The 27733-nt window shown below is 41.0% G+C and overlaps 1 protein-coding gene across 7 annotated transcripts in view; it reads left to right on the top strand.

The window, feature by feature from the left end:
* Positions 1-27733, top strand: part of SUPT3H (SPT3 homolog, SAGA and STAGA complex component) — a 449050-nt gene that overhangs the window by 325669 nt on the left and 95648 nt on the right. For all 7 annotated transcript variants that reach the window (XM_075860943.1, XM_075860945.1, XM_075860946.1 and 4 more), the window contains 4 exons: positions 4851-4963; positions 7303-7410; positions 7491-7670; positions 16140-16250. In XM_075860943.1, coding sequence (XP_075717058.1) covers positions 4851-4963; positions 7303-7410; positions 7491-7670; positions 16140-16250 — 512 coding nt within the window. The remainder of the gene's footprint in view (positions 1-4850; positions 4964-7302; positions 7411-7490; positions 7671-16139; positions 16251-27733) is intronic.

The raw sequence follows: 27733 nt of genomic DNA, 5'->3' as shown, positions 1-27733 counted from the left end.
TCTGAGGGTGAAACGTGTAGCAAAGAATTTCAACAAAACCAGAGGGTGTCAATCTTCCATTCAGACTGGAGCCAAGACCGCTATGCCGGATCTGTTTTCAAATGGATCCCGATTACTCCTGACGGATTCTATTGACTTATAATGGGGTCCGTCAGGTTTCGGTCAGGGGTTTGATGACGTGAATATTGCTGCAGACTGCCGTCAAAAATACCAGAACCCCTGAAACTTAACAAGGAATGTGAGCAGAGCCTCAGTTATGTTGTATTGTAAGAATAGGTCAGCGTAAGAATAATGTGCGGCTATAATCATATTAGATCACAGCTGATACTGCGTGCAATCTATTCATACGGGGTCTCGCGTCCAATATTGGATATTTTGTGATAATTGCAAATTCCAAGTGATCTTATGTCACCCTCGTAGGGTAACGTTAAAATTGCATGCGATATTGGGCAATTGCCTTGTTATGCAATATTGCAATGACTTTTTTTTATCGTACTCAAAGAGGGTCCCTCTGCAAAGACCCTGAAAATCTATAATGCTAATCCCATAACATCACATGCGATTATGTACAATGTAAAAATGTCTCTCCGTGTGTTTGGGGCAACTTTCTAATTACTTTTTTATTAAAAATTATTTTAACTTTTTGGGATACAGCTGCTTTGTATCCTGTATCCGTCAGGTCGGTGGGACTGACAGGTTCAGTGTCAGCGGGTCAGGATCGAGCTGTTACCGATCACTTCTAAGATCGATAACAGGTGGACACGCAGAACCTGCTGTCACTAGTCTCATCGTCCCGCGCTAGATACAGCTGCTCTGTATTCTGTGTATAGAACAGCTGTATCTCAAAAAGTAAAAATAATTTTTAATAAAAACTGATTATAAAGTTGCACCAATCAAACTGATACACATTTTTATTAAAAGGGAAAAAACATTTTTTCAAAGGTGTACATAGCCTTTAAGTCTTGGGTGGAGTTTTACCCTATAGAAGACCGTGACATACAAAAGGAATATAATGGTGGCCAATAGAAGTGAATATATAAGTGAAATATAATAGTGACCCATCTAGACAGCAACTTCTTTAATGGGAATGTCTAGAAGTAGATAATTTGGGTCCAAAATGTTTTTTGTTTTTTTTATGTAATACAAGACACATTCCATGAACAAAAGTGGCGCTGTTCTAGAAAAAAAAAGAAAAAGATACTGAGATATTTTTTTTTTTTATCCGGAACAATATCTTTAGAGCATATCTGCCACCATATCATAGTGCCCTGTTTAAGGGCAGCATAAAACGGGGATAGATCTGCTGCACTATTAGTTCATGACAAAAAATGGTCATTGTCCAGATTAATCCTTCAGTCTGTCACGCTCTGACCCACTAGACAATTTTGAGAAAATAAAGTAATGGAAAGCTAATGAACTAACATTCTATAAATACAAATTAGTAAAATAACCTAAAAATATATTTATTGTTCAAATTCTATTTTTTTTAATTTATATTCATTGAAGTAAATTAAGACACTATATCTATCTATCCATCTATCCATCCATCCATCTCATATCTATCTATTTATATTTTCTATCATTTTTTTCACTATGTGTATCTCTTTATTCTTTTTTTATTATTCTGGGAATTGCACTTCTTTGCTCATTTATTTGTATATGTAACTGTTCTGAGACGACCTTTGCAAAGATCACAAAAAGCTGGGTCTGCTTATTACTCAGCATTCTAATGGAAAACAAGTTGTGTTCTCTTCTTCATTCCTTCTACAGGCTCGTGTGTAATGCTATAAATAACCCTAATTATACAATACAGTGAATTGCAGATTGTCACCATTACTCTTCAAATAACTGCCCTGAATAGACCCCCAATTTACAGCTTTATCTAATAACACGATGACGGCATGAACTGCTTCCCACACGCTTACTGCTGGGTTCCTAGAAATACATTGTGGGCAGGATTGTAATGGGTTTCAAATGAGTAAGGACTGACCAAAGCGCGGTGTGGTGACTAAGAGCAGGGAAAGGTCACAGCAACCGTAGCAAAGAAAGGACATATTAAACGTCGTCTAATGACGAAGACAATAGAGACCCGTTTATAGATACTGATTCAAGGGGAAAATAATAACTTTTTGTGTTTGAAAATTCAAAAAAAAAAAAAATTGTAGTTGTTTTTTTTAATTCTAAATTTAAGTCAGCCCTTGGAACTCTGCAGAATCTTAGCTGGTTGCATCTGCAAAACATTAAGCGGCTGGTACTTGAAATCACAGTGATTCCAGTAAATGAAAGGTTTGCGATAAAGCCATATTTAAATCTAAATATTATAATCAAGGCGCCGTATGAATGTGAATAAAAAAAAATATATATATATATATATAGATATAAAAGAAAAAACGTCTAAGCTGCAGGATGACGCTGGGCACAGACATAACAGTCGCGTCTGTTTCCATGTGTGTTCTCGCTGGTCAAGATGTACTCTTACCAGGGCTTCTCTTGCCCCGAGCCTTTTGGTCTCTTCGTAGTCGATTGGGAAGAAGAATTACCTGCGTCTTGTGTACCAGCTGAAGACACAACAGGATTTTGAGTGGACGCCAGGGACCGATGGGAGCTGTGGTTTGCGTTACATGTCCATTCCACCACACACTAGCCACTATCCATGTGTAACACGTGTAATTGTAGTGCACTAAGATAAAGAAGCCGCCCTCGTGACCACTGTCCGAAGGATCAAACCAGTATGGTGTATCCATGGAAGATACGTTTTTAGTCGAGATTCACACTAGTCTGGCTCGAAGTGTTGTTTTTTTTAGTTGGGAAGATCAAAAAAATACCAATTATACAACCAAATCTTAAAGAAAATATAAGAGTCTGTTCATTCTGCTATTAAAGCCGACCTTTCCGGTATTTTTGATGCCAAGAATAGCGCAGTCTGCAGCACTATTGTTACCGAAAAATTTACCATAACCCCGATGGACCCCATTTAGGTTAATCCGGTCTGTCGGGGTTAGCCAGTATCCATTTTCATATGGATTCGGCATAGCGCTCTTGGCTTTTATTTTTCTATCCAAGTCATGACATCTTCGCTGATACTGACAAATCCTAAAGGACCCCATTAAGTATAACGGGTTCCTCAGGTTAACATGGGGACTCCAGTGTTTTTAACACCAGGAATAACGTTGCAGACTAAACTATTCCATGGATAGATAATATAGTGGAAACCCCGGCGTCCTGGCCGGTGTGAACAGAGCCTAAAATTGGTGATTTAATTAAACCGTAAGAGAGCTCATGCACACGGCGGTGTGACGGTTTTGTAAGATTCTTTAATAGGGATGCTACAGAGTTGCATGAGACCTCTAATGTACCTCTTTATGTCTCCGATTTTACACACAGGTTTTTTCTCTACAATTCTGTACAAATTCAACAAAAAATTAATTGTGGCACGCACCATCGGACTCTGTATGTGCAGAGGAATAAGGAAGCATTGGAGAATATATCCAAATACACAGAATCCGATTGAGCCTGTACGACCGGTCATGAGCCCTTCGCCAAAATTAATACATAAAAAAATATTAATAGAATGTATTACTTTGACACCAAGTAGATCCATAAATTAAAAAAAATCATATTAAAATCCATAAATTAAACATAAAATAAAAAAATAGGCTCAAGATGAAATTACTTTGTGATCGATGGGGGTCCTGAGAATGAATCTTGAGAATAAATAGGCCGCAGCGCTGGTTTAGCACTACTTCCCCTTCACTGTTTTTCCCGGCAACCGGCTGCGCAGGGATTTGCAACACGGTACCATTCATTTCATGTTCCAGTCCTGGCAGTCGGACCCCCACCAATCACAAAATGATGGCATATCCTAGTTATAACCCTTTAAGACAAATAAATGACTAAAATCCCATAAAATAAATCCTTGTGAAACTGAATAAAACATAAAATGATGTTTAAAAACAGCCCTCAAAATCCCATCTACTCCTATAATACCGTGATGAGGTGGCGGTAATATGACTTGTCTAATATCTCAGTATTTTTATGAGGAGTATGGTAGCAGAAGAAGAATGGGATGACTTTTTAATTTCAATAAATTAATTACAATTATTACAGTTTTTTATTGACATATAATAATTAAGACTTTTTTTTTTTTTTTACGTTCTGTTTATACCAGTTTATTACCAAGTTTGTCACCAAGTTGATTTCAGTTCCTGGCCAACATTTTATATACCATATATATTTTAAGATTTCTTTTCTGGTAGACCTCCTATACACATCACTTATTCCAAATACGATATTGTTTCTGTATTCCTTAATGGCGTCACACGTTTTTGAGCTACGGCTGCTGGTTTATTGGGGCCGATATTAAGTGACCCAGACTAACCACTGATGTTAGCACCTAATTAAGATGAATGGACTACTTCACACCTGTTGTGTCAGGCAGTAAATGTTGTTTTATACTATTTTGTGCATTCGCACCACGCACTGACACCTCCTTTAATGCTATACGGTGACTTTTAAGACATGGATGAATCTAAATATGGAGCTGACTAACATTTTTTAGGTCATTCCACTGAATTTTACTGCATAGAGGCGAGAAAAAAAAATTAATGGTTAGAGATCTCCATTACCCGTCATTACGGCATGGTGTAAGGAAGGTTACCATCACTTTCTTATCCGCTTTATAGGTACCGGGAATCCTTGATGATTTATAATACCTATATGATTTACAAAGGTTTTTAGAGGTTGTATATTTTTAGTGAGGTTGTTGCTTACTAATAACATAATTAGATCTATTGTGAGTGATAACGATAAAAAAAAGTCATGTAACTAAGATATTTGTACGTGACCTACAGCTAAAAAGGCCTCGAAATTCAGGGACTGGCTGGACTGCAGCAGCTTGGAGATCAAGCCAAACGCTGTGGCCATGGAGATCCTCACTTATCTGGCCTATGAAACTGTCGCTCAGGTAATTTATTATTTTATATATTTCTGTTGCTCATGTAGCGCCGACATGTTCTGCAGCGCTCCACATTCACATCAATTGCTGTCCCAAAATTCAAATTTCTCTATCTCAGATACACACACAGGGGCCAATTTCATTAAGCCATCAGTATGTTATTGCAGAGTGGTAGGAAACCAGAGAACCTGGAGGAAGCCCTCGAAAACACGAGGAGAACATACAAACTCCATGCAGATGTTGTCCCTGGTCGGATTCGAAGCCAGGACCAGTTTGTTCTAACTACTGAGCCACGTACTGATCCCTGCACCTTGTATATTGTAGATTAACCGGTTGCAGTTTTATTTTTTTTGTGTCGGTTCAGGGTATATTTGAAGATGGTTTCTTTTATTTAATTTTGTGGCGCCAGCTGTATACAAACATCAACCAATATGGGCTGTTATAGATGAGAACCTGCCCACCCCTGTCATCTTAACATGTCTGGCTACTCATATTCATTAACCCCTTCCAGCATTTAGACATAACTACATACATTTTAGTGGTGCTTTCCCGCAAATGGTCGTACAGTTATGTCTATTGGATAGCGCGGGAATAGGAGCGGAGACCACGCCATCCTCAGCGGTTGCCGGCTGTAATATCCTGGCCGTTAAATCCCTTTGAAGCCGTGGTCAAAAGCGACTGCAGCATCTAGGTGATTAGACAGAGGGAGGGGGTTTCCTCTGTCACCAATATCATAAGGCACCAATGGGTTGCTAGCAAGGGGCCCTAGGGCCCCACCATATCTTTATGCCTATTAGGCCGTGTCTTAAGTTCGTTAATGACAGGCAACAATTCTTTGGTATACTCAGTATACCAAAGCGTTATATCCAGAAACACAGTGTCCCAATGTGAAGTCCCCTAGTGGGACTAAAAAATAAATTAAATATAGTTTAATAACAAATGAACATATGTTATCGTCCGAATCGTAACGACCAATATAATAAAGTTATCACGTTATTTGAACCACACGGTGAAAGGCATAAAATAGAGACGCAAAGAAAAGCGGTGAAATTGCTTTTTTCTTTTTTATCGTTCTCCTAAATATATCATGATAAAAGACCAGCAATAACGTATATGTACCCCAAAATGGTTCTATTAAAAATATGACTCGTCTAGCCAAAAACGAGCCCTCATACTGCTACATCAACAAAAAGGAAAAAAAAAAAGATGGCTCTTCAAATGTTATATTATTTTGCATAAGTAGTAAAAAATAGCATTTTTTTCCCATTCTCCCAGAAGTAGTTATTAAAAATTTATCAAAATGGTGCAAATGAAAAAAACAACTTATCCCACAAAAAACCAAGCCCTCATACAGCTGTCGACAAAAAAATGTAAAGTTAATGCTATCGGAATGCATCGACTCAAAAAGGAAAAAAATCCTGCTGTCCGGAAGGCCAAAATAGGCTCAGTCCTGAATGGGTTTAAGGGGGATTCCCATCCCAGACATGTATAGCTTATAGATAGGATACAGCATACATGTATAATAGGTGCAGGTCCCACCTCTGGGACCCGCACCTATGTGGCTGCCGTCCACCGCATCCAGGTAGAGAAAGGAGAGCTGGCAGGTCATTCTCTACCTGTGAATATACTATAAAAGTCTGAGATGGGAATATGCCTTTAAAATAATATTTGACAGTGTGTCCATAGTACAACAATTAAACCCTTGAAGCCATAAGAAGCTCCATTACTGAAATGACCTTGTTTTCAGTGGTGTCCAACAGTTATTCGCTACTTTGATGGCGTGGGTGTTGCCCATGGGGTAATGGGAGTCTTCCCTATTAAAAATGTGGTTCACACTATAAAGCTAGTCATACTCAATAAATAGTTGTTGGCAGAAGGATACATCCAAGCCAAGTGTGCATGTATATTTCAATTGGGAGAGGGGAAAAGGCTGCTTCAAGACACAAATGGCACCAACTTATCGCTGGTGGGAACAAAGCATTGGGCATGTTGAAATCCATACAGATAAGATTTTTGGCTGAACCCACAGAAATTGGCGCGTTTGGACAATTTGCTGTGATATGTATGAGCAGCCTAAGGCCGAACCCACTGTTTTTAGCGAAACCGGATGGCTATCTAATGTGTATGGGGTGTCCTAACTCTCTCCTGACGGCAGATGGATTTCAACATGCCTGATCCTTTGTTCTCATGGATAATAAACCACAGAGAGACGGGGTGTTTGGATGCATTTTTCTGATGAATTGAATAAAGTGCAGGTAGTGGAGTTGTGACCTGGACCAGTCACTCATTTCATTACAAATTATTATATAATATATTTTCTAATATACCCTCAACATCTTTGGTTCCAGTTAGTGGATTTGGCTCTGCTTGTGAAGCAAGATATGTCTCCGAAAACCAGTGACCCATTCTCTCATGCCATGTCTGCTACGTATATACAAAGCCATAACTCTTCGGAGGTGAGCCACATACGGTATTTACCTAGTCGTCTACCCTTCTGTTATACTTTGATTGTAACTTAGAATCTCTTCTTTAAAAGACACTTTTACAGAATCAACCGCTAAGGAGTAATCCAGACACCCCAGAGAACACTCCTCCTGCCACACCAACTCCCCCATCAACTGGTGCCCAACATATGGGCAAGAACCAGCCTGGGTCGCTTGGTAATGGTTCACAAACACCTGACTCTGCTAAGGCAAAACAGAGGAAAAGGAAGAAGGTAAGCAGGACAAATGCAGCCAAAAATAAAATCTTTCACGGTTTTCATTTCCTTATCCTAGCGAATAAATCCAAGGGTTGTAGAAAGGCTACGTAGGTGCCAGATGATGGTGGCAAAAATGTGAAGACAAGACTGTTAGACCTCAATGTTTGTCTGGCCGTGAGCAGAGTGGGTTCTGTACTACTTAAAGGGAGTCTGTCACCACTTTTGACCCCGCCCGACCGCTACCATCGCTAGATATTTGAAGATGATACAAGTTTTATCATACCTATGTTGGTGATCATACTACAAAGCGTTACTTGGAAAATGGAGTTTTAATCACTCAAGTGCCGTATGCTAATAAGATGCCGAGTGCCTGCTTGGCAGAGAAGTGCACTGGCTACTCAGCTGTAGACTCTCTTCAGCCCCTCTGCTCTTGAGTGATGGCTCTAGCGGATAGCACATTATGACACAGGAGACGTCTAGAGCTGTCACTCAAGAGCAGAGGGGGGCAGGGTTGAGGCGGGTTTACAGTTGAGAAGCCAGAACACTTCCCTGCCCAGCAGGCATTTGACCTCACATTAGCATATAGTATGTGTGCGATTAAAATTTCCTAGTTATGCTTGGAGTATGATAACCAACAAGTTATGGGGTTGAAAAATGGTGTTAGACTCTCTTTAAGACTCTTCCACTGATCAAATGACCACTTTTAGGAAGAAAAAAAAAAACCATGACAAATACACTACCCCTTTAAGATAATTTGTTTTCCACTGATTAAGAACAGAAAAATATGAAACACCGAATACTTATTCTGTTAATGGTTTAAATTTTTTTTTAGAAAAAAAGATGTAAAAATAGCCCCACATTATGTATGTTGTCCTAAACACCCACCCAGTCAATGATGGTGATGACGAAACCCAACTGTAACGGTAAGAGTCCTGGAAGTCACACAGCAAGATTGTGAACCTGGGACTGCAGCCATTGGGGCACAGATGTCTTCTGGTCATTACCACAACCCGATGATTCATCTTGACCATGGTGAAAAACACGTTTCTGCTGCTGCCTACTCTTCCTCCAGTGGAAAGATACCAACTGTGACTTACTCGCATCTGTATACTGTACTTTCCTGGCTGCTATTTTTTTTTTTTTTAAGAGTAAAAAGTTTGACACTAAAGAATTTACCATTAACCCCTTCACTATAAAGACATTGTACTGCGGTATTCTATATAGTAGTATTATTTTGATACTGAAGTGGCAGTATGGCACTATATGACAGTATTGTGTGGACATTGTTTGCTAGTATTATCTGGCATTGTGTGTCACTATTGGGATATGAACATCCGGTATATATTTGTGTTTTCTATTGAAATTACAAGATCAACTCTGTAAAAATGGCGGTGGGAGTTGTATGGTTTACTGATGAACACACGATTGCTGGTATCACGGGCTCTCAAAGTGAAGAATCTGGATCTATACATCCGATAAACAAACCTGTTATCGGGGCATTATATGATCTTTTCTAATACCTATTGAAATGTGATGATAATAATACTTTGGTCATGCAATTAATGGATAATACGGTAAGGGCTATTTAACGCTGCGTTTATGGTCTCCGTTTGTTGTATACACCAGGATAAAATCCAGACGTATATGTTAAACGTAGGCTGTGACGGATGACCTAACAGTGGCTTCCGTCACGCATAGACTATTACAGAATCAATTAAACGGATACATTATGAACTCTCATGACTTTTTTCATGACGTATACGTTAAACAAATATCATTATAGTCCATTGGTGACGGATGTCACTGTTAGGCATCCGTCACAGGCGTCCCTCACCCACAGGCTATTATGGGTTCCGTTTAGTGGATACATCATGAAAAGCCCATTACATATACATTACATGGATGCCTCTAATGGATGCCATACCATTGGCATTTGTCACCCATATGCTCCTATGTTAAAAAAAACCATGTACTGCGTGGTATACGTTTATTCGCAGGATGCCTCTGGATAGAATAACGTAGTCGATAACACTATTCTATTTAGCAAAATTATAGTATTCATCACGTATACTCACTGAAGGAAGGCCAAAAAGACTCCCTTTTGGCCTCCGTCAGTTTAATGGAAGTCTATTCCCGACGCATACGTCAAATGTACAGCGGAAACACCGTGTGAAATAGGCCTAACATTTGTCGCACATTTTACTTGGGTTTTCCAGATATGGTTAATCTGTGGTGTTATCGGAGTGCAGATGCGTTGGGGGGATGGTGGTTGATGTGTAATGAACCACTTCATGATTAAAATAAGTTACTTTCATGTTAGGGTAATACAATTTATTTTTAATTCTTGGAATTAAAAATAAATTTCCGTACAGATTTTACTGACGTCCACTAGATAAACCGTAAATGTTTGATTGCTGTCGGGGGTGATTGCTCTTGAGAAGGGATTGCCGATTCTCCCTTTCACAACAGAGAGAGGCCTTTTTCAGTCTACATCAGGGGTGGTTGACCTTTTAGACAGTGTGTGCCAAAATTTTCAATAATTTTATGTAGGAAATTTTCTTGAGTGCCAAGGAACCCCCCACCTTAAAGGGGTTTTCCCACAATTAACATTCATCACTTATCCACTGGATAGGTCATCACTGTCTGATCGCTGGGACCCCCGCCAATCACTACAACAAGGGTCCCTAGCAGTGAAGAGGAGCTTGAATGGAGCGGAGGTTGAGCATGCGCACTGCCGCTCTATTCAATGTCTAAGGGGCTGATGGAAACAGACGGCGCCGTCCTCGGCATTTCTTCTTGGTCCTATAGACTTTGAATTGGGTGGCACTATGCATGTGAGACCACCACTCCATTCAAAGCTCTCACCGCGGTCAGGCCGTGACGAAGAATGGGGGACACCTGTTATAGTGATAGGTAGGGTTACCTGCGACGAGGGAACCTAGCAATCAGATGTCCTGTGTATGGGTGATAATTGTCGATTCTGGGGATACCCCTTTCACATCAAGAGCTACAGGACCTGTAGTAACAGTCATAGTTCCTTGTAGCAATCACAGACCCCCAATAACAGCCATAAGGCCCAAAAAACAGCTTCGGGGCCCCAATAGCTTGTGGCCCAGTGCCCTATTTTTGATTAAACCAGCCCTGACTTTAGAATTCCCAGTTAATATTTCAGCCAACTACAGCCAATAGCATAACCCTAATGTAATACTCTTCAGTAAACTTCTAGTCAAATTGATAGAAGATTTTGATGGAATTTTCTTTTCCATGTCCTAAATGAATAATAAATAAGAGCAACTTGCCAAAGTTAAAATCCTATTTCCTGGAAATGTAATAAGGTAATGATATGTATATATGAGCGGCTTTTGCCCAATGGCAGAAATATACATACAACAACTGGAACGTTCACATCAATTATCCCACCGCTGACTGGCGCTGGGTCGTTTTTTGCATCCATTTTTCAATAATGAATCTCTTTTATGTGAGTGCGTTGATTTTTTTTTTTTCCATAAATGCAAAAGCAGACCGGGTAATTCCATGACAAAAAAAATGGAAATCAAAGAAAAATGGTAGTTTAATGGAGGAAAAATATGTTTGCAAATTAGTCTCTTAAATTATACAGGAGCCCCATGGAAGAGTCATCAAAGGACGTTTTACAGCAGGACAAGCGTTGGTGCTGGTGGTCTGACCAGCTATGCTGTATGAGAAAAATATTAAGCTGAATTTTATTTTATTATTTTATTTTATTTTTTACGTCGTGGTTTATGCAAATTGCAGTGCAAACATGAATGGCGTGTTATTTTTACCTCGCTTTGGAGTCTTGGTTTATACAGTTTGTAGGAGATTAATTGTGACTATATTTGTCCTACTCTACAAGAGTTACTGTTTGCTAATTATTTCTGTTGGCAGAGCTGGCCTTTCATGACCATTCTACCGGGACTTCATTCTTCCAGCTTCACTAGACAAGAAATTAAACTGATTTACTACAGTCATTCCAGTTGTTGGAAATAAACTCACTCGGGACCGTGTCCTATGAACTGAAAATGCGTCCTTCTGTCTATGGTCTTATATTTTAAGGAACGGTAAATGGCGCTCATGCCTTATAAAGTAAAAACTTGGACAGTGTAGAATGAAGACTTTTATTTCTTTTTAGGTATTTTATGGGTTCATCATTTCAGATGGCTTGTTGTTCCACCCCCCAATGGACTGGACTTGTTATTGTAACAGATCTGAGCCGTTTAGCACGACGTATTGTGACATCATGATTAAAGGGACACTCTAGTGAAAACTAATACTGTGTTATGCCTAGAGCAAGGACCTGAGGAGGCGGTGCATGTCCTGAGGAGGTCGGTGCATGTCCTGAGGAGGTCGGTGCATGTCCTGAGGAGGTCGGTGCATGTCCTGAGGAGGCGGTGCATGACACAGGGTTTCAAAGAAAAGCCTAGAAAGAATACCTGTGTCACACACCGCCTCTTTAGACGCTGCTCTAGTCAAACACAGTGTATCAGTATAGCCCGGCGTGTTCTTTATTATCTGTGGTTTAATATATAACTGCTAAGTGACCAATCCGAATAAGCTCTACTACCACAAAAAGGGTTGAATAATGTGTAGTATTCCATATTACAGTGGCCATAGATGTAATACCCATTACTAACCCCTCTTCACAAACAGACGTTCTATGATGTCCTGATTGCGGTCACCTAATAGTACATTCTGGCGATTGTGTGGGCATAGAAGCCAGGCTTCCACTGTATTGGCCAGGATCAGATATGAAATGATTGCAGCTTCAAGTCCCCTAGTAGGACAAAAAAAGTAAAATCTAATTTATTAAAGTCTAATAACCCCCCCAAAAAAAAACAACAACACTTTTCCATAAAAAAAATATTTTATTGATTAAAAATAGTAAACCATTAGAAAAAGATCCCATAAACAATGGCTCATTTCCCCATCTTCGCAAATATTTTATTAACAAATGATATGTACCCCAAATTGGTGGTGAGAAAAACTACTACTCATCCTGCAAAAAAGCAAGTCTTAATGCGGCTATGTTGACAAAAAATCTAAAAAGTTAACGTTCTGGGAATGCTGTTAAGAAAAACAAAATACATCGCTCATTCCTCAAGGCCTAAAAATGGACAGTCCTTACTGCAATATAATTCAGCATTAAAAATTAATTTGTTTTATAATATACCTTATGTTACAAAAATGCTCCAGTTGCGAGATATTCCCTTTACTTCATTATAATGGCGCCTCCTGGTGTTCAATCTGTATAGTAATGTGCACAGCCTTTTACTGAGCGAAATGAGGGAGGACGCACATGCTTAGTTCTACTCTATAACTTCCACCAGCCAATAGAAAATGCCTTCTAAGGCTAGTCAATAAAGAAGTAGAGAAGCAGCTTTTATTCAGACACACGGATTGTAGTGTGAATAGTGACTCACACAGTAAGAAACACACAGGAGAGCCAGCAGTTTGGTTATATGAAGAGAGAGCCTGCATACAGCACTGTTCACATACAGCATGGAGCTCTCCCCTCTCCTGCTCATCCTCTCACTGTGTGTAAGCTGCGGGCTCTCCCTCTTCTTCAGTTAAATAGGGCTGGGCTCTCCCCTCTACTGCTCATTCTCACTGTGCGTAAGCTGCAGGCTCTCCCTCTTCAGTTATATAGGGCTGGGCTCTCCCCTCTACTGCTCATTCTCACTCTGTGTAAGCTGCAGGCTCTCCCTCTTCTACAGTTATACAGGGCTGGGCTTCCCTCTAAAAAGACATGTAATGGGGGCATTTGTGAAGCTTCTCCTAGAGAAGGGGCAGTGAAAAAGAATGATCTGTCTATACAAGCTATGACAGGAAGGGGGAGGAGCTTTAGCAGAAAGGACACGCCCACTGAGCTGACAGCCTGAAGAAAACCTAGCAGAGCAATGAATAGGGAGATCTCTGGATCCATGTAAGATACAGGGCTGGTTCTAGCTTTGTTAGAAAGAGATTGCCCTACGCTATATTGTGTCGTTTATTTTCTCTTTTTGTCTATTATTCTGGGACAACCCCTTAAAGGAGCTAATGATCCAACCAGAAACAACATTAGTTTAGGATAACAGTTATGTATATGGTGCCACAATCATCTGTTCCAACCGGTGAAGTCTATATAGGACTTGTGTTAGTCACTGTTGATAAAATGGTGCAATCATAGTGTTTTAAAAGACTTTGGAAGGAAAGGAATCATACATTGAAATGTTCCTGAGAATCACTCAAGTGGGAATTTATAGGAATATCACTCCTATTTTACTTTTCTTGTGTGTCTCGTTAGGAACCAATGTTCGAACAAGGGTGATGGGTTCAGCAGAAATGCTTTGCTTCTTGGGCAGCTTTACATGGTTTCCATGTACTTTCTAAAGACTTGATCTACCGGTCTCCTCAGTATGGACCTCCATTGATCGTAGAGGGTATCACATGGATACCATCATTGCCTGCGTTTCTGGTGTAGTATCTGAGATCAGCCATTAGCAGCTTAATGTATACAGCAGATCTATTAATATGGTGGAGCACTTTACATACTGGGTCTATTACCCTTAATTATGTCATCTAAATTCTTCTACTGGGTTCTAGATCATGTGGTGGGGTAAATGTCCTATAACAGGGTTAAACCTGGGCACATTGTCTAGTGGTGGATGAGCTCTTTTTTTAGGTAGACTTATTTTTGAAATTCTGAACGTAGCTGATGTAAAAGCGGTGCAAAGAATGCAAAGTATCTCGTTGGTTATGTCATTAGGCATGACACAAACAGGAGACATTTGGTCACGTAATAGGGAATGTATGTGGTGTTTGTTCACATGCTGCCTTAATACATGGGTACATAGAGAGATTTATTCACCAGGTACACTTGGAGTAGACTAAAGTAGTCAAGTGAGGCTCCGATCAAACCGGGACTGGAAGATTGTGGTTTGAAATGTTCCACCATATATAACAAGACGTTTGTTCACATCTATAGCTCTGGACCGGTTGTTGGCTGTGCAGTATTTGTAGTTGGATGTCTACAGAGGTGTGTATGTAAAAATAAGAAAAATACAGGAAAACTTTTAATAATGTATCCAAGTTTACCCACTGGCTGGGGGTTAGTTTGAGGCTAATTCTGAAGTTTGAAATTATTAATAAAAATTATTAATCCGTTGACTTCAGAAGGATAATCTGGAGCAGTGTTTGACCTTCAGACACCTTTAATGTGTTATGCGCCCTCCTGCAACTTTTTGCTGAGTCTGTTGTATCCTCTTGAATTTAGCATGTCATGGATTGAAATTTGACAAGTATTTATTTCGTTCTGTATTTTTGCGTGAGGTTCCTCTGGTTAATCCAAGGTCTTTCCACTAAGGGTAAGTGGTTTCCTATTGTGTTGTGTGTCTATAAGAAACAAACCCATTGTGGAAAGGGACCAGTATGAGTCAATAGAATTTATATATGTTCTACCCTAGTCCTATTTATACAAGAGTGCATCAGCCAGTCAACTTAAATGGGTTTGTTTTTTTTTTGCTGTTCGGGACCTTGATAAAACGTGGCAAAATTCTAGCCTGGGCTGAGAATTACATCACGGATTTGAAAGCCCCTTATTGCTGTCTGTAGCGAAGAAAATGACTCAACATCCCAAAACAGTATTCAAGGGGATCATCTGGTCTGGACCACCACTTTACATATTGTAAATTTCCCAAATAAACCGATTCTGGCGTCACTCTGCCAGGGGAACTATTGCACCCATTACAGTAACTGGAAGTCCATTGGTGTAGATGGACAATGTGGTCCTCTGAAGGGAAACCCCACAATCTACTGTATGTAAGTTAAGACCTAGGTGTCCCAAGAAGGATACAGTTATGTTCTCTATGAGTTTAGCATACCCTAATAGGACATATGGATAGTGATTGTCTAAACCAGTCCATGTTGTTTTCATTGTGGTCCTCTGGATTGTCCTGGAAGGTACAGGTAAGAAAGATTTTGTGGTGCAATGGGAATTTAATAACGTATCCACAAGATATGCCATGAACGCCTCTAGGACCCAATATATTGGGAGAATGGCGTCGCCTGAACCTGTTTGTCAATGTAAAGCAGCAAGTGGAAAGGTGGCCATGTTTGCAGGTGGCACTCTTCATTGGTCTATTGGAGTTACAGAAGAGTTTTTTCCGTAACTGCCGTAGACGTCAACGGAGAGAGCCGCAAAGGTGTGGCCACATTTCTATTGATCATACTGATAAGTGGCCGCTGACTTGGGGCTCCCGTTCTCCTGATGGGTGGGGGTCACTGTGCATAGACTAGAAAGAATAATCGTGATTTAGTCATGGACTTTTGCAGTGGATATTTTTTGATGGACGATGTGGCAGTAACAGCACGTATTTTAGATACAGAAAGGAAATAAAATCTCAGCATGACATGAGCGAGCCTCAGCTGAATGAAGTCCCGTTGTATGCTTTTCATTTAATAACAGCTCGGGTGCCTGTTCTGTTGCAGAGTGCTGCAGCCGGTGGGATTGAGTCAAACAGCGATGCCATCCAGCCTAGCCACATCAGAGAGGCCATACGACGCTACAGCCACAAGATTGGCCCGCTCTCCCCATTCACGGTACGTAATAACAGACTCGAAAAAAAAAGTTATATTTGTAATCTTAAGGAGATTTCATCTTCAAGTGGTCTTATGAAGAAGCCTTGGAATTGTTAAGAGCAATTTGTGGTCACTGTAATTTTCTTTGTAAAAATGAAATATTTCTCCCGGGAAATAAAACTTTGTAATTTTTGTCTTTTTTTGGAATCATAAATGCATTTTTTAGTTCATATATTTATTTCACTTGCATAATAGGCATATATAAAGTAGTAATTTCTGTATTTCAACTCAAAATCAAAGCTATTTAAAAGGATCTACCCCTCCCCCACGCTCCACCGTTAAATTCCTAAAATATGAAATAGACTGTAATTATTAACATTGGGTTTTAGTGTACACATGGAAAACTGAGGGTTCTGCCGATGTGGCAACATTTGGCTCTTAAAATGGCTACATACATGGGCCATTGAAATGCTATTGTTTCTGAGTCAGGAAAGTTTAAATTTTTTACTAAAACCCTCTTCGATAACTTTTAGCTGTTTCTCCATTGACTTTAAAGGGGTTCTCTGCTTTGGAAAACGTCTACTTGTTAGAAGATTCCCCTGACAATTAGCTGATCACAAAGTGTTCTCCTGCTGGATCCTCCAGTGATCAGCTGTTATCTGTGGGGAAACCTGGCAGTAAGTGTTCAATTTCCCTGCAGCGCCACCACAGGGGAAATTAAGCATTACACAGTGTCCATTTATATCAAAAGGTTGTCTGTGTAATACAGGACAGGTCCTCCAGAGCAAGAGACACTCTTTATAACCAATCTTCACTCTGACCAAGAGATTAGAAACCTGAACAGAAGACTCCCCAACCTCATATTAAAGAGGATCTCCTAACTTATCTAATAGGCGCTATGATGCCGATAACTACAGTTTGATTTGTTTTCAAAAACATTTAATATTTGCAAAGTTATGAGCATTTTTGTAAATATGCTGATGTGGCTCTAATAGCCAAATAAGAGGTCACTCCGGCGGTGTAATGTTTTCTGTATGACGCTGTCCAATCAGCAAACAGCTTCTCCCCCTACCCTGCTCAGCAACACAGCGTGATCGTATACTATACAGCTTCCATTCCCGACTGTGTTTTCAGCTGGCGATATCTCCGGTTGTTTCACTGCGATCCTGGTGTCATATGAAAGATTAGAATCTCCTTTCATATGACACCAGAACCGCTGTTCTAGGAGGCCGTGATTTTCGGGTCGGCCGGCCGCGGAGTGTCAGCTGCGAGCCGCCCGCAAATCGCGGGCCTTGCACATGGCTGCGGACATTATTTTCTATGGGCCACGGTCGTGTGCATGGGCACATAGAAATTAATGGGGCCGCAATTCTCCCGTGGATTTTGGTGGGAATTGCGTCTGCAAAAGCATGTTCGTGTGCATTGGGCCTAAGGCAGTAGATTTCATCCATCCATAAATGCTGTCCGTAAATACGGATCCATAGTCATTTATAGTCATCCATAAATCATCCGCATTTATGAAACGGTGTCCGTAAATATGGTCCGTAGTGCATCCGCAATGCATCAGTATTTACGGATCCGCAAAAAGAAGAAGATAACCACAAATGATATGCAACATCTGAAAACATGGCTTCGCCTAGCAACGCTTCCGTAATTACGGACAGCAACGGGTGCACATCCGTAGCAGTCCATACTTACGGAAGCGTCCATAGACTTCTAAGGGGAGTCAGTGCCATAATTACGGCCACAAAAGAGGACATGTTCTATCATTTCAAAGGCACGGACACCCATCCGTAAAAATACGGAAAGGTGTCTGTAGCCCAGGTGTCCCGTAGAAATGAATGGGCCCGTAATTACGGATGAATGATACGGATGTGTGCGTGGGACCTAAATGAGTGACAGATCCTCTTTAACTCAGAATTTCCTAATGGGGTAAATGAAAATGGTGTTTTTTTCTAAACAGGATAACCAACCCTCCAGTTCAGGGGAATTTTTAACCTTCATGACCATTTTTAGCGCATATTAGTTTAACGGCTATAACTTTTTCATCTTTTTGGACCATCAACAGGATTTTTGGGGCTTTTTTAGAGACCATTACAACTTTCTTTGTTCAAAAAAATGCAAAACATATTTATTTATTTATTTATTTTTAAAAAATATCAGGATTACAGGTTTTAAAAATAGTAACAAAAATATATTTCTGGTAATTATACAAATGTATTCACCATCCTATGTACCCTTAATTTAGATATATTACATTTGTGATTTACGGTTATTGAGTTGGGGCATGTGCTATGCCGATAATTAGTAGTGCTTTTAAGGGGGGGGGGGGGGTGTTTAATTCATTATTATTATTTAATTTTTTTTGTATATTTATATTCTGTCCTTCAAATGGGTCTAAATAGGCCCAGCACAGCCCCATCTCTTATTTCATTGTATTTGTAGAGGAATAATCGAGGCACTCACCGAAGCTGGCAAAACAATTTCTTTATTACAAAAATTTCTTATTTCATTGTGCCGACAACCTGGCAATCACATAATCAGTCGTGACGGAGCTCTCACAGAGCGCTGTGTATATGAAATCAGAGAAGACAGAAGTGGTGGAACCTTCCCTGCTGGGCACCTTGCCGTTTCTGACATCCGGGCACTCGACATTCAGCTTCTTGATAGTTCGAATGCTGGCATAAAGGGTAATTTCCATCTACATAAATCTAGCTATTAAGCTCACCCTTCTAACGATATTAATTTTTGTAATTACCTTTCTTTATCCCAGCGCTGTCGTTTTCTGGATATTTTTTCTTGAAGTCGCTGTCAGTCCCTCTTTGTTTGTAGCTCGTTGTCTAGGGATCCGGCCACCACTATTTACCTTTAGCGGTTGCCGCACTTGCGCAATCATATCCTCTCTCCGTCCTTAGGAGGGGATGTCATTTCTATCATGAACGCGCATATCAGTGTTCCGCTCAAGGTACTGCATGTAACATTTGTGTATATGTGTGAAGGGTGCCGTGTTGCAATCCACTGTGTTCGTCTCAACCAAGCTTACCGTGCCTGCTTGAGACGAACATTCTCCCGATGCTGCTAGAACTACAGTATCTAGCAACGTCGGGAGCGCGCACACTGCAGAGCGGCTTGATTGACATTGTGCCGCTCACGCCCCTTTTTATAAAAGATAACCAGCACTAGCTGAGTTATCAAGTTTAAAAAAAAGGGAGTTAGGGAATGATTTTTTGAAACATTTTAACAGTAAATGATTTTTAACCCCTTCAGGACACATCCTGTTTTGGCCTTCAGGACGCAGCCAATTTTTTCAAATCTGACATGTTTCACTTTATGTGGTAATAACTTCGGAATGCTTTTACCTATCCAAGCGATTCTGAGACTGTTTTCTTGTGACACATTGGACTTTATGTTACTGGCAAAATTTGCTCGATACATTAAGTATTTAATTGTGAAAAACACCAAAATTTAGCGAAAAATTGCAAAAATTAGCATTTTTCTAAATTTATATGTATCTGCTTGTAAGACAGGCAGTTATAACACACAAAATTGTTGCTAATTAACATCCCCCACATGTCTACTTTAGATTGGCATTGTTTTTTGAACATCCTTTTATTTTTCTATGACATCACAAGGCTTAGAACTTTAGCAGCAATTTCTCACATTTTCAAGAAAATTTCAAAAGGCTATTTTTACAGGGGCCAGTTCAGTTGTGAAGTGGATTTTAGGGCCTTATATATTAGAAACCCTCGATAAGTCACCCCATTTTAAAAACTTCACCCCTCAAAGTATTCAAAACAGCATTTAGAAAGTTTCTTAACCCTTTAGATGTTTCACAGGAATTAAGGCAAAGTAGATGTGAAATTTTCAAATTTCTTTTTTTTTTGTTGCAGAAATAAATTTTTCATCTATTTTTTTTGTAACACAGAAAGTTTTACCAGAGAAACGCAACTCAATATCTATTGCCCAGATTCTGCAGTTTTTAGAAATACCCCACATGTGGCCCTAGTGCACTTATTGACTGAAGCACTGGCCTCAGAAGCAAAGGAGCACCTAGAGGATTTTGGGGCCTCCTTTTTTATTAGAAAATATTTTAGGCACCATGTCGGGTCTGAAAGGCTCTTGCGGCGCCAAAACAGTGGAAATCCCCCAAAAGTGACCCCATTTCGGAAACTATACCCCTTGAGGAAATTATCTAGGGGTATAGTGAGCATTTTGACCCCGCAGGTTTTTTGGGGCCTAGTCGGCTAACGTAATGGCAGATAGGAAGCCTTTGTTAGGCTTCCATTTGCCATAGCAATTGCCCCCCCCGCAACAATCGGCCCCCGCAATCGCGTAGCGGGGTGCCGATGTTGCTATAAGAACTTAAATGCGGCGGTCACTATTGACTGCCGCAATTAAGGGGTTAATCAGTTCGGATCACCGCTGTGATCCGACCCGATGTTTTCCCCCAGTACTAAGGCTGCTAGTAGCAGCCTGTACTGGGAGATGCCGGGCTGCGGGGAGCGTTTGTGTGCTCTGTTAGGAGCACACGTGGATTAACGGGCTGCAGGCACAACGACCAGCTTTGCAACCCGTTAATCTACGTGGGGTGGTCGTGAAGGGGTTAATTTAATTTCGGCTTAGAATGCCTAAAGAAAAAATTTGACTCAACTTGGGAATAACCCTTTAACCCCGTGCCATCATTATGTGGCTTCTCCTTTGTGCAGAAGATCTTTTATAACGCTGTTATCCATATATTTGTGGATTCTCAAGTAACAGTAGTTACACTGCTGTTTGCATTGCTACAGTAAGGGCCAGTTCACACTGAGTTTTTTGACGCGTGAACAGAGTCCGAAAATGCGCCAAAATACGGGAAAAAGAAGAGGCATGCCCTATCTTTGGGCGTTTACGTCTCTGATCTCCCATTGAACTCAATGGGAGGCAGAGAAAGCGTATTTTGCTGCGGTTTTTGCCTGCGGCACTTAATGGCCGTGGGTGAGAAGCGCCGTGAAATTTTGAGGCAGAAATTTCTGCCTGCAAAAAACTCTGTGTGAACATACCCTAAAGGTTACAACCAGGTGGGGGTTTATTCCTCACCTTGCTGTAGGCTCTATGATTTCTAATCGTGACCCTGATTGAATAATTTAAGGAGATTTTCGCTCAAAACCTTAAATTGTCCATTTATCAGTAAATCGGAAGGAAGAGCAGCAGCCAAAGTTTGGTAAATATGTTAGATATTTATATTTTTCTGTTTTGCTGCAGGGCCCGTTTTTGCAAGTGTGATAACAGGAAGTGCGGCCATATTGGTTGTATCTTTTGAATTCTCTTCTCAGTAGTTGTACAAATGTTAATTTGTTATTTATTGAACATTCTGACAACCTGACCGTTTTACCATCCGTTCCTAAGCAACTAATTCATAGGTAACCACCAATCTGCCCGCACTTCCTGTCGTTACTTTTGAAAAAATGTCCGCCACTACAAATCTAAAAAATGGAAATGTCTCTATAAGTAAATAAAAGAGAATTACCAAACTTTGTCTGCTGCTCTAACTTATGATTACTAATATATGGCCATGGGGTTTTTCAGGATTATTAAAAAGGTTTTTTTACGTTTACCCCCTGTAAAAGCGCCACCCTTATCCATTGGCTGTGTCTGGTATTGCACCACATCACCATTCAAGTAAACTCTTATAGTAGGGTCTTTTCTGATTGCTGGAGACATATCAGATGCTATGCCATTAGGTATGTCCTATGCTTAATCACTTAAGAGCTGAGCTTTCTGTGCCAAGCGTGTCTGGCATCGGCTGTTTCTAGTGGATGATGCTGGAGACAATGGCTGATGTATTTAGTGAAGATTAAGTGCCATTCTAGAACTGTGACTATAGATTGTGTTGTGTTCTCATCTGATACATAACACAGAGCGATTTGTCACTAGAAGATGAACGCTCCTACTCCCCGCGGCTGTCTCTATTATATACAGTGCAGCAATGTCTCCGCCGGTCACTTTACAACCCCATTATTATGTAAGGTTGGTGTATAAATATTCTCCAGAAGATTCTCTCGCGTGTTCTACTGGCAAAAGGCAAACTATACAAGTGGTGGAATGACCGGTAATACACACATCTTATCAGCATGTAAAGGACTTCACTCCGGGTAATGGTACATTAGTTTATTGTAGGCTCGGGCTCTGGTCACACCTCTGCGTAGTCTTTTCTGCCAGAAATGAATCACCTAACGGTCTATTCACTCAGGGTACATCAGAGCTATATGTGGGGAGGATTTCCTGACGTATACCTCCGATAGATGCCTCCGACGAGTTCCACTGTACAGTGGCATACGTTGCCCATAGGCTTCTTTACTTTTTTTGCGGGATGTCTCTATAGAATAGTGAAGTTGCTATTCCATATAGTTGAAAAATAAGTTTTCCAACATATACCTCTCTAACTGATGTCAATACGACACTCTTTTGGCATCCTTCTGGTGAATAGGGCCCTAAAAGTCTTAATTAAAAATATCCTTTTATTTTGTGTCTACAGCTCCTATGCGTACCTATGTATCACTATGGTTACAAACAAAGCCTGCGTACTTTAATCCTGATTTTACACTCTCTTCCATCTGTCCCCTACTTCTTGGTAACCTATATTTGGTAGGTTAGCGAGATGTAGGGAACAGATGGAAAAGACTATAACTGAAGGATGAGACTACAAATGAATTGATTGTAGTCTGTTACCATGGAGACACATAGGTTTGTAGTATGGCTGGGCGATTTTGTAAAAAAATATGTAGATTTTTTTTCAACACTAGGGGCGATTTTCGATTTGAACCTCGATTTTTCTCCGTTTATTTAACAGTAACACCAAGAGATAATTTGATAAATTATTTTCTTTATATAAATAGCTTTTTAACATATATTGGTATAATTGTACGTAACAAATTTTATACTCTGCAAATACTTTTTTATCAGAAATACAATTAGAAAAATGTATATCTATTTGATTATAACTTCTGTGTTCCCCAGCAGGGAACAGGTTAACAGAATCTATAATCAATGATGCGCTGCGTGCGCGAACATCCCTCTCTGCCCGGCACCACCTCAGCCGGTCTCTGACATTGCAGGCGAGAGCAGAGTAAATTGCAGCATGATCAGGCAGATGGTGCCGAGCGCGCACTCTGGGGAGAAATTACATTATAGGGTCAGGTCTGAGCAGGACCCCGTGCAGTATCGGTCCCACGATGGGGTGTTAAAATACATTAAGGACGGATTCACACGACCGTGATTGGACCGTGAAAACCGGTCTGTGTGTCTGCCGGATGTCCCGGCCCGACCACAGTACACGTGAACAAAAGACACAAGACAGTGAAAAAAAATGGCCATTAAGAACTCATCAATTGTCAGTTTTTCATGTACATTTTGCATCAGTGTCTCCTAATAGATTTCCTTTGTCAGGGTTTTTTTGTCCCATTCCCCTGAAAACACCACAGTGCCCATGCAGATAGTGCTGCGATGTCCCTGTAGATAGTGCCACAGTGCCCACATATAGTACCACAGTGCCCACATATAGTGCCACAGTGCCCACATATAGTGACATCGTGCCACCCCCCCATATAGGGCCACACAACCTTGCAGATAGAACCCCATCCCCCTTGTGGATCGCAGCACCACTTGTAGATCGCACCCGCACTTGTAGATCACACCCCTACTCCCCTTTACCTTGTAGATTACAGTATTACCCCCACTTGTAGATCGCGCACCCACCCCTCCTTGTAGATCGCAGCACCCCCCTTTGTAGATCACGCACTCATCCCCCTTTTAGATCTCAGCATCACCCCCTCCCTTGTTGATCGCACCTCCACATGTACATCGCACTCCCACCCCCACTTGTAGATCGCAGCACCTCCCCATCCTTCTTGTAGATGGCGCCACTGTAGCTGCCACTAGGAGCTGAGTCCCCGGCCAGAGGTTGGCGACACTTTGACCGGGGATACAGCTCCTAGTGGCAGCTACAATGGCACTATCTACAAGAAGGGGGGGTGCTGTGATCTGCAAGGGGGGATTGGTGCGATCTACAAGGGCGGGTGGTGGTGCAATCTACAAGGGGAGGTGGTGCAATCTACAAGGGGGGGGGGGGTGTTGCGATCTGCAAGGGGGCTGGTGCGATCTACAAGGGGGGTGCAATCTACAAGGAGGGGTGCAATCTACAAGGAGGGGTACTATCTTCAGGGTGGTGTGGCTATATATTAGGAGGCCCTGCTTCCCCACGGAATTGCTGTTTCGTACTGTATCATTTTGTTCACTACAGAACAGCAGTTCCGTGGGGAAGCAGGGACAGAACAGGACGCGGCTTTCCAGACGGGGCTGACGAGGCGGAGCGGGGCAGAGCTTCCTCCTGCAGCAGGGCGCGATGGTGCCACTAAAGAATATATTCAACGATTCTGTTAAGAAACAGAATCGTCAGAGGCCTTGAGGGCGAATGAATCTAATTAATTTGAGTAATCGCCCAGCCCTAGTCTGTAGTCATAGATCTGAAAAGGAGCTGTAGATACAAAACAATAGTATATTTTTAATTAGGACTATTTGCAAAGTTGCTTCATTTATGTCTATCAATACTTGGGGGTTCAACTTTTTGTTCCATAGAGCTGTGGGGGAATGTCATAGCAAAAAATCGAAATGAGCCCCCTGCTATTCCTTGGTCATATATCCCGCTCCAACATTTCAGGACAGGAGGGACTGGCACTCCCAGGATTCCACAAATCACAACTGTATTGAATTTGATGTAAAACGACAGGAGCCACAGCGGGAGGGGGAAGGGAAAAAATAGTTTGTGCATTTATATGAAGCCTGGGTGACTGAATGACCGCTCCATAGTGTCTATAATGGCTGGTGTGCATTTTCTGCTTCCTAGTCCCTGCTAAATGAGAAAGAACAAGCAGAGTTCTCAGCCCGGCTAAGTCTTGATTTTGGAGCAAGGATGTGCTATAATCTCCGCGCTCTTCTTTCCAGTAACTTCACATTGATTTAGTGAGTTTCCTTAAAACACCCTCTTATGTTGCTTAAATCATCTGCAAAATCTAAAGAACACATTTTTCTCATTTCTTTGTGTTTGGGAAAGGGTCTTCTCTCCCACTAGTAGTTATTCAATCAATGTAGCAGATGATGTGGCGGAAGCCGAGCTGACCTTCACATCTGAATCCTCCATTTATTGCATCCAAATTAAATATGTCTGGGACGACCAAGGACACTTCAATAAATAGCTGGAGCCGCACTATTAGCGTTCAGGGTAATGAAGAAAAGCTGCAGCATACGCCCTCCACACACGCATTACACCCTACAGACAGGATTTCCAGCCTTGGCGTTGAAACATAACAGACTTTATCTAAGATGTGTTAATGGTTGATGACCTGTCAGTCACTGCTGAAGAATACAAACCAGTATCTCAATGGAACTGAATGTTAACACGATCCACTTAAAGGGATTGTCCTATCAGGATAACCCCTCTCCATATGCCTCTATGGCTGTCATAGGAAACGGACTCCCGCTCTTCACCTCCTCTATGAGTTAGAACGGAGAGCAGCTAACAAGCAATGTAATTTTTTTTCTTGTCTTTTTGCATACTTTTTTTATTCTAATTTATTTTTTTTGCTTGTTTATTTTTTTTATCTGTTATATTTTTACAATATTTTGTTAGTCACGTATGCTGTGTCATTAACACCCTGTGTTGTAGGTGATGCACACTTTGGGGGCACCTGCAGAGGGTGCATTGTGGTGAGGGCACCTGCAGCCTGTGCATTGTTAGGAGGGCACCTGCAGTTGTGGTGCCGCATACGCTCCTTGCTGCTTGACACACACCTTGCCATCTATTCCTCCTCTATACTATTCGCCCACTCCTGGGACCCCCAGTGTTAACTGTATCTGAACCTGGCAGCAAGCGTTCAACTCACCTGCAGCACCACTAGAGGTGAAATTGACCGTTACACAGTTCTCATTGAAATAGTGAGCTGTACATGTAATGCATGGACATTCTGGGTCCTCCAGAGCAAGAGATATATTCGTTGTAGCCCTTCTCTAGTCTGAATAACAGAGGAGGGAACATGGGATGCCAATTATTAATTCTAAACTAGACTACCCTTGTACATTAAAGGGTAACTAAACGTTTAAAAAACTTTTGATATGTCAGAAGTTTTGATCGGTGGGGTCCGAGCACTGAGACCCGCACTGATCGCTAGAACAAAGCAGCAGTAGCACTCGGGTCAGCACTGTGCCGTTTAGTTTCTGAGCGGCCTTCCTCGGAGCAGTTTATGAGCTCAATAGAAAGTCTATGAGTCCGTACACCGCACGCTGAAAACCAATCCGAAACAAAACTCACCCAACCGCTACTGCAGCTTTGTTTTAGCAATCGGTGGGGTTCTCAGTTCTCGGACCCCCACCGATCAAATCTTCTGGCATGTCACCATGATATGTCAAAAGTTTAGTTACCCTTCAAGTAATATAATTACAAATATGAGCTTTGGTTGCTACTTTGTGGTGCCCAGCGGATAATTTTAACTTCAAAACGTTGTTTTCTGATTGCATCATGGTCCTGGATCGGGCTGTATTTTTATACATGGATACAGACTTGTATAAATATTTAGAGGGTGGAGTTGCGCCTTAAATACAAGCGTTACATGTTAATTTGCTGAGTAGTGACTATGTCAAACCACGGATGAGCAATTTTCCTGCGAACTGGCCCTTTCTGGTCAAGAAGGAACCATCACAGAAGAACTCGGTAGTGGAGGAATGTATTGTTACGTCAGATAAATTGACCATGCCGTGGACCTATTTGTTATTCTTGTTATACACTTAATTTCCGGCAGAGTCCCTCCCTAAATTAATGGAAGATTCAGTTTCTCCCAGTGAATACCATCTGGAAGTGTTTATTTGTTTGACGTGACATGTAGTCTAAGCGTGTTTTTTCGTAGCACCAGACTTTCTTTCGATAGCTCTTGACTTTGTGTTTATTTTATTTCACTTAAGCAATGAGCAGATTTCGTAGGTTCTGTCGGTATTGAGGTTTGACTGACAGTTTCTTCCATGTTCCTTTGGCGGAGTCTTAAAAACACAGTTCGGGTCATTTCCTAAAAGCAAAGCAAGAGGGAAAAAAATACATCTACCCTGGTGCTTAAATGTTCCGGTATTAAGTTACTTACACACCCACCTACAGATTGAAGAAATTGGCCAGTTTAAACAGGTTGGTCCATGTAAGAGTAGTAAATATACATTCATGGGTTTAACAAAATGACAGCGCCCCAAGAATCAAGGGGTTCCCATGGTCCTCTAGATTATAAGGTAAGATAAAATCCAAAAACAAATGATTGTAACATATTTAGTATTGTTGAAAAAAAAGACATATGGCTATCATGGAAAAAAAGAAAGTGTGCAGGAGGGCCAACACAAAAATAAAAATACCCAAAAATTTAGTTTACCATGGTTGTTCCAGAGAAAAGCATTGGAAAAAAAAATCCTATAAGACCGGATCTAATTTGCCATAA

Source organism: Rhinoderma darwinii, chromosome 4 (assembly GCF_050947455.1).
Source record: "Rhinoderma darwinii isolate aRhiDar2 chromosome 4, aRhiDar2.hap1, whole genome shotgun sequence".
Lineage (NCBI taxonomy): Eukaryota > Metazoa > Chordata > Amphibia > Anura > Rhinodermatidae > Rhinoderma > Rhinoderma darwinii.
The sequence above is the reverse complement of the archived record's forward strand: the minus strand, read 5'-3'. Positions and strand labels throughout refer to the sequence as shown.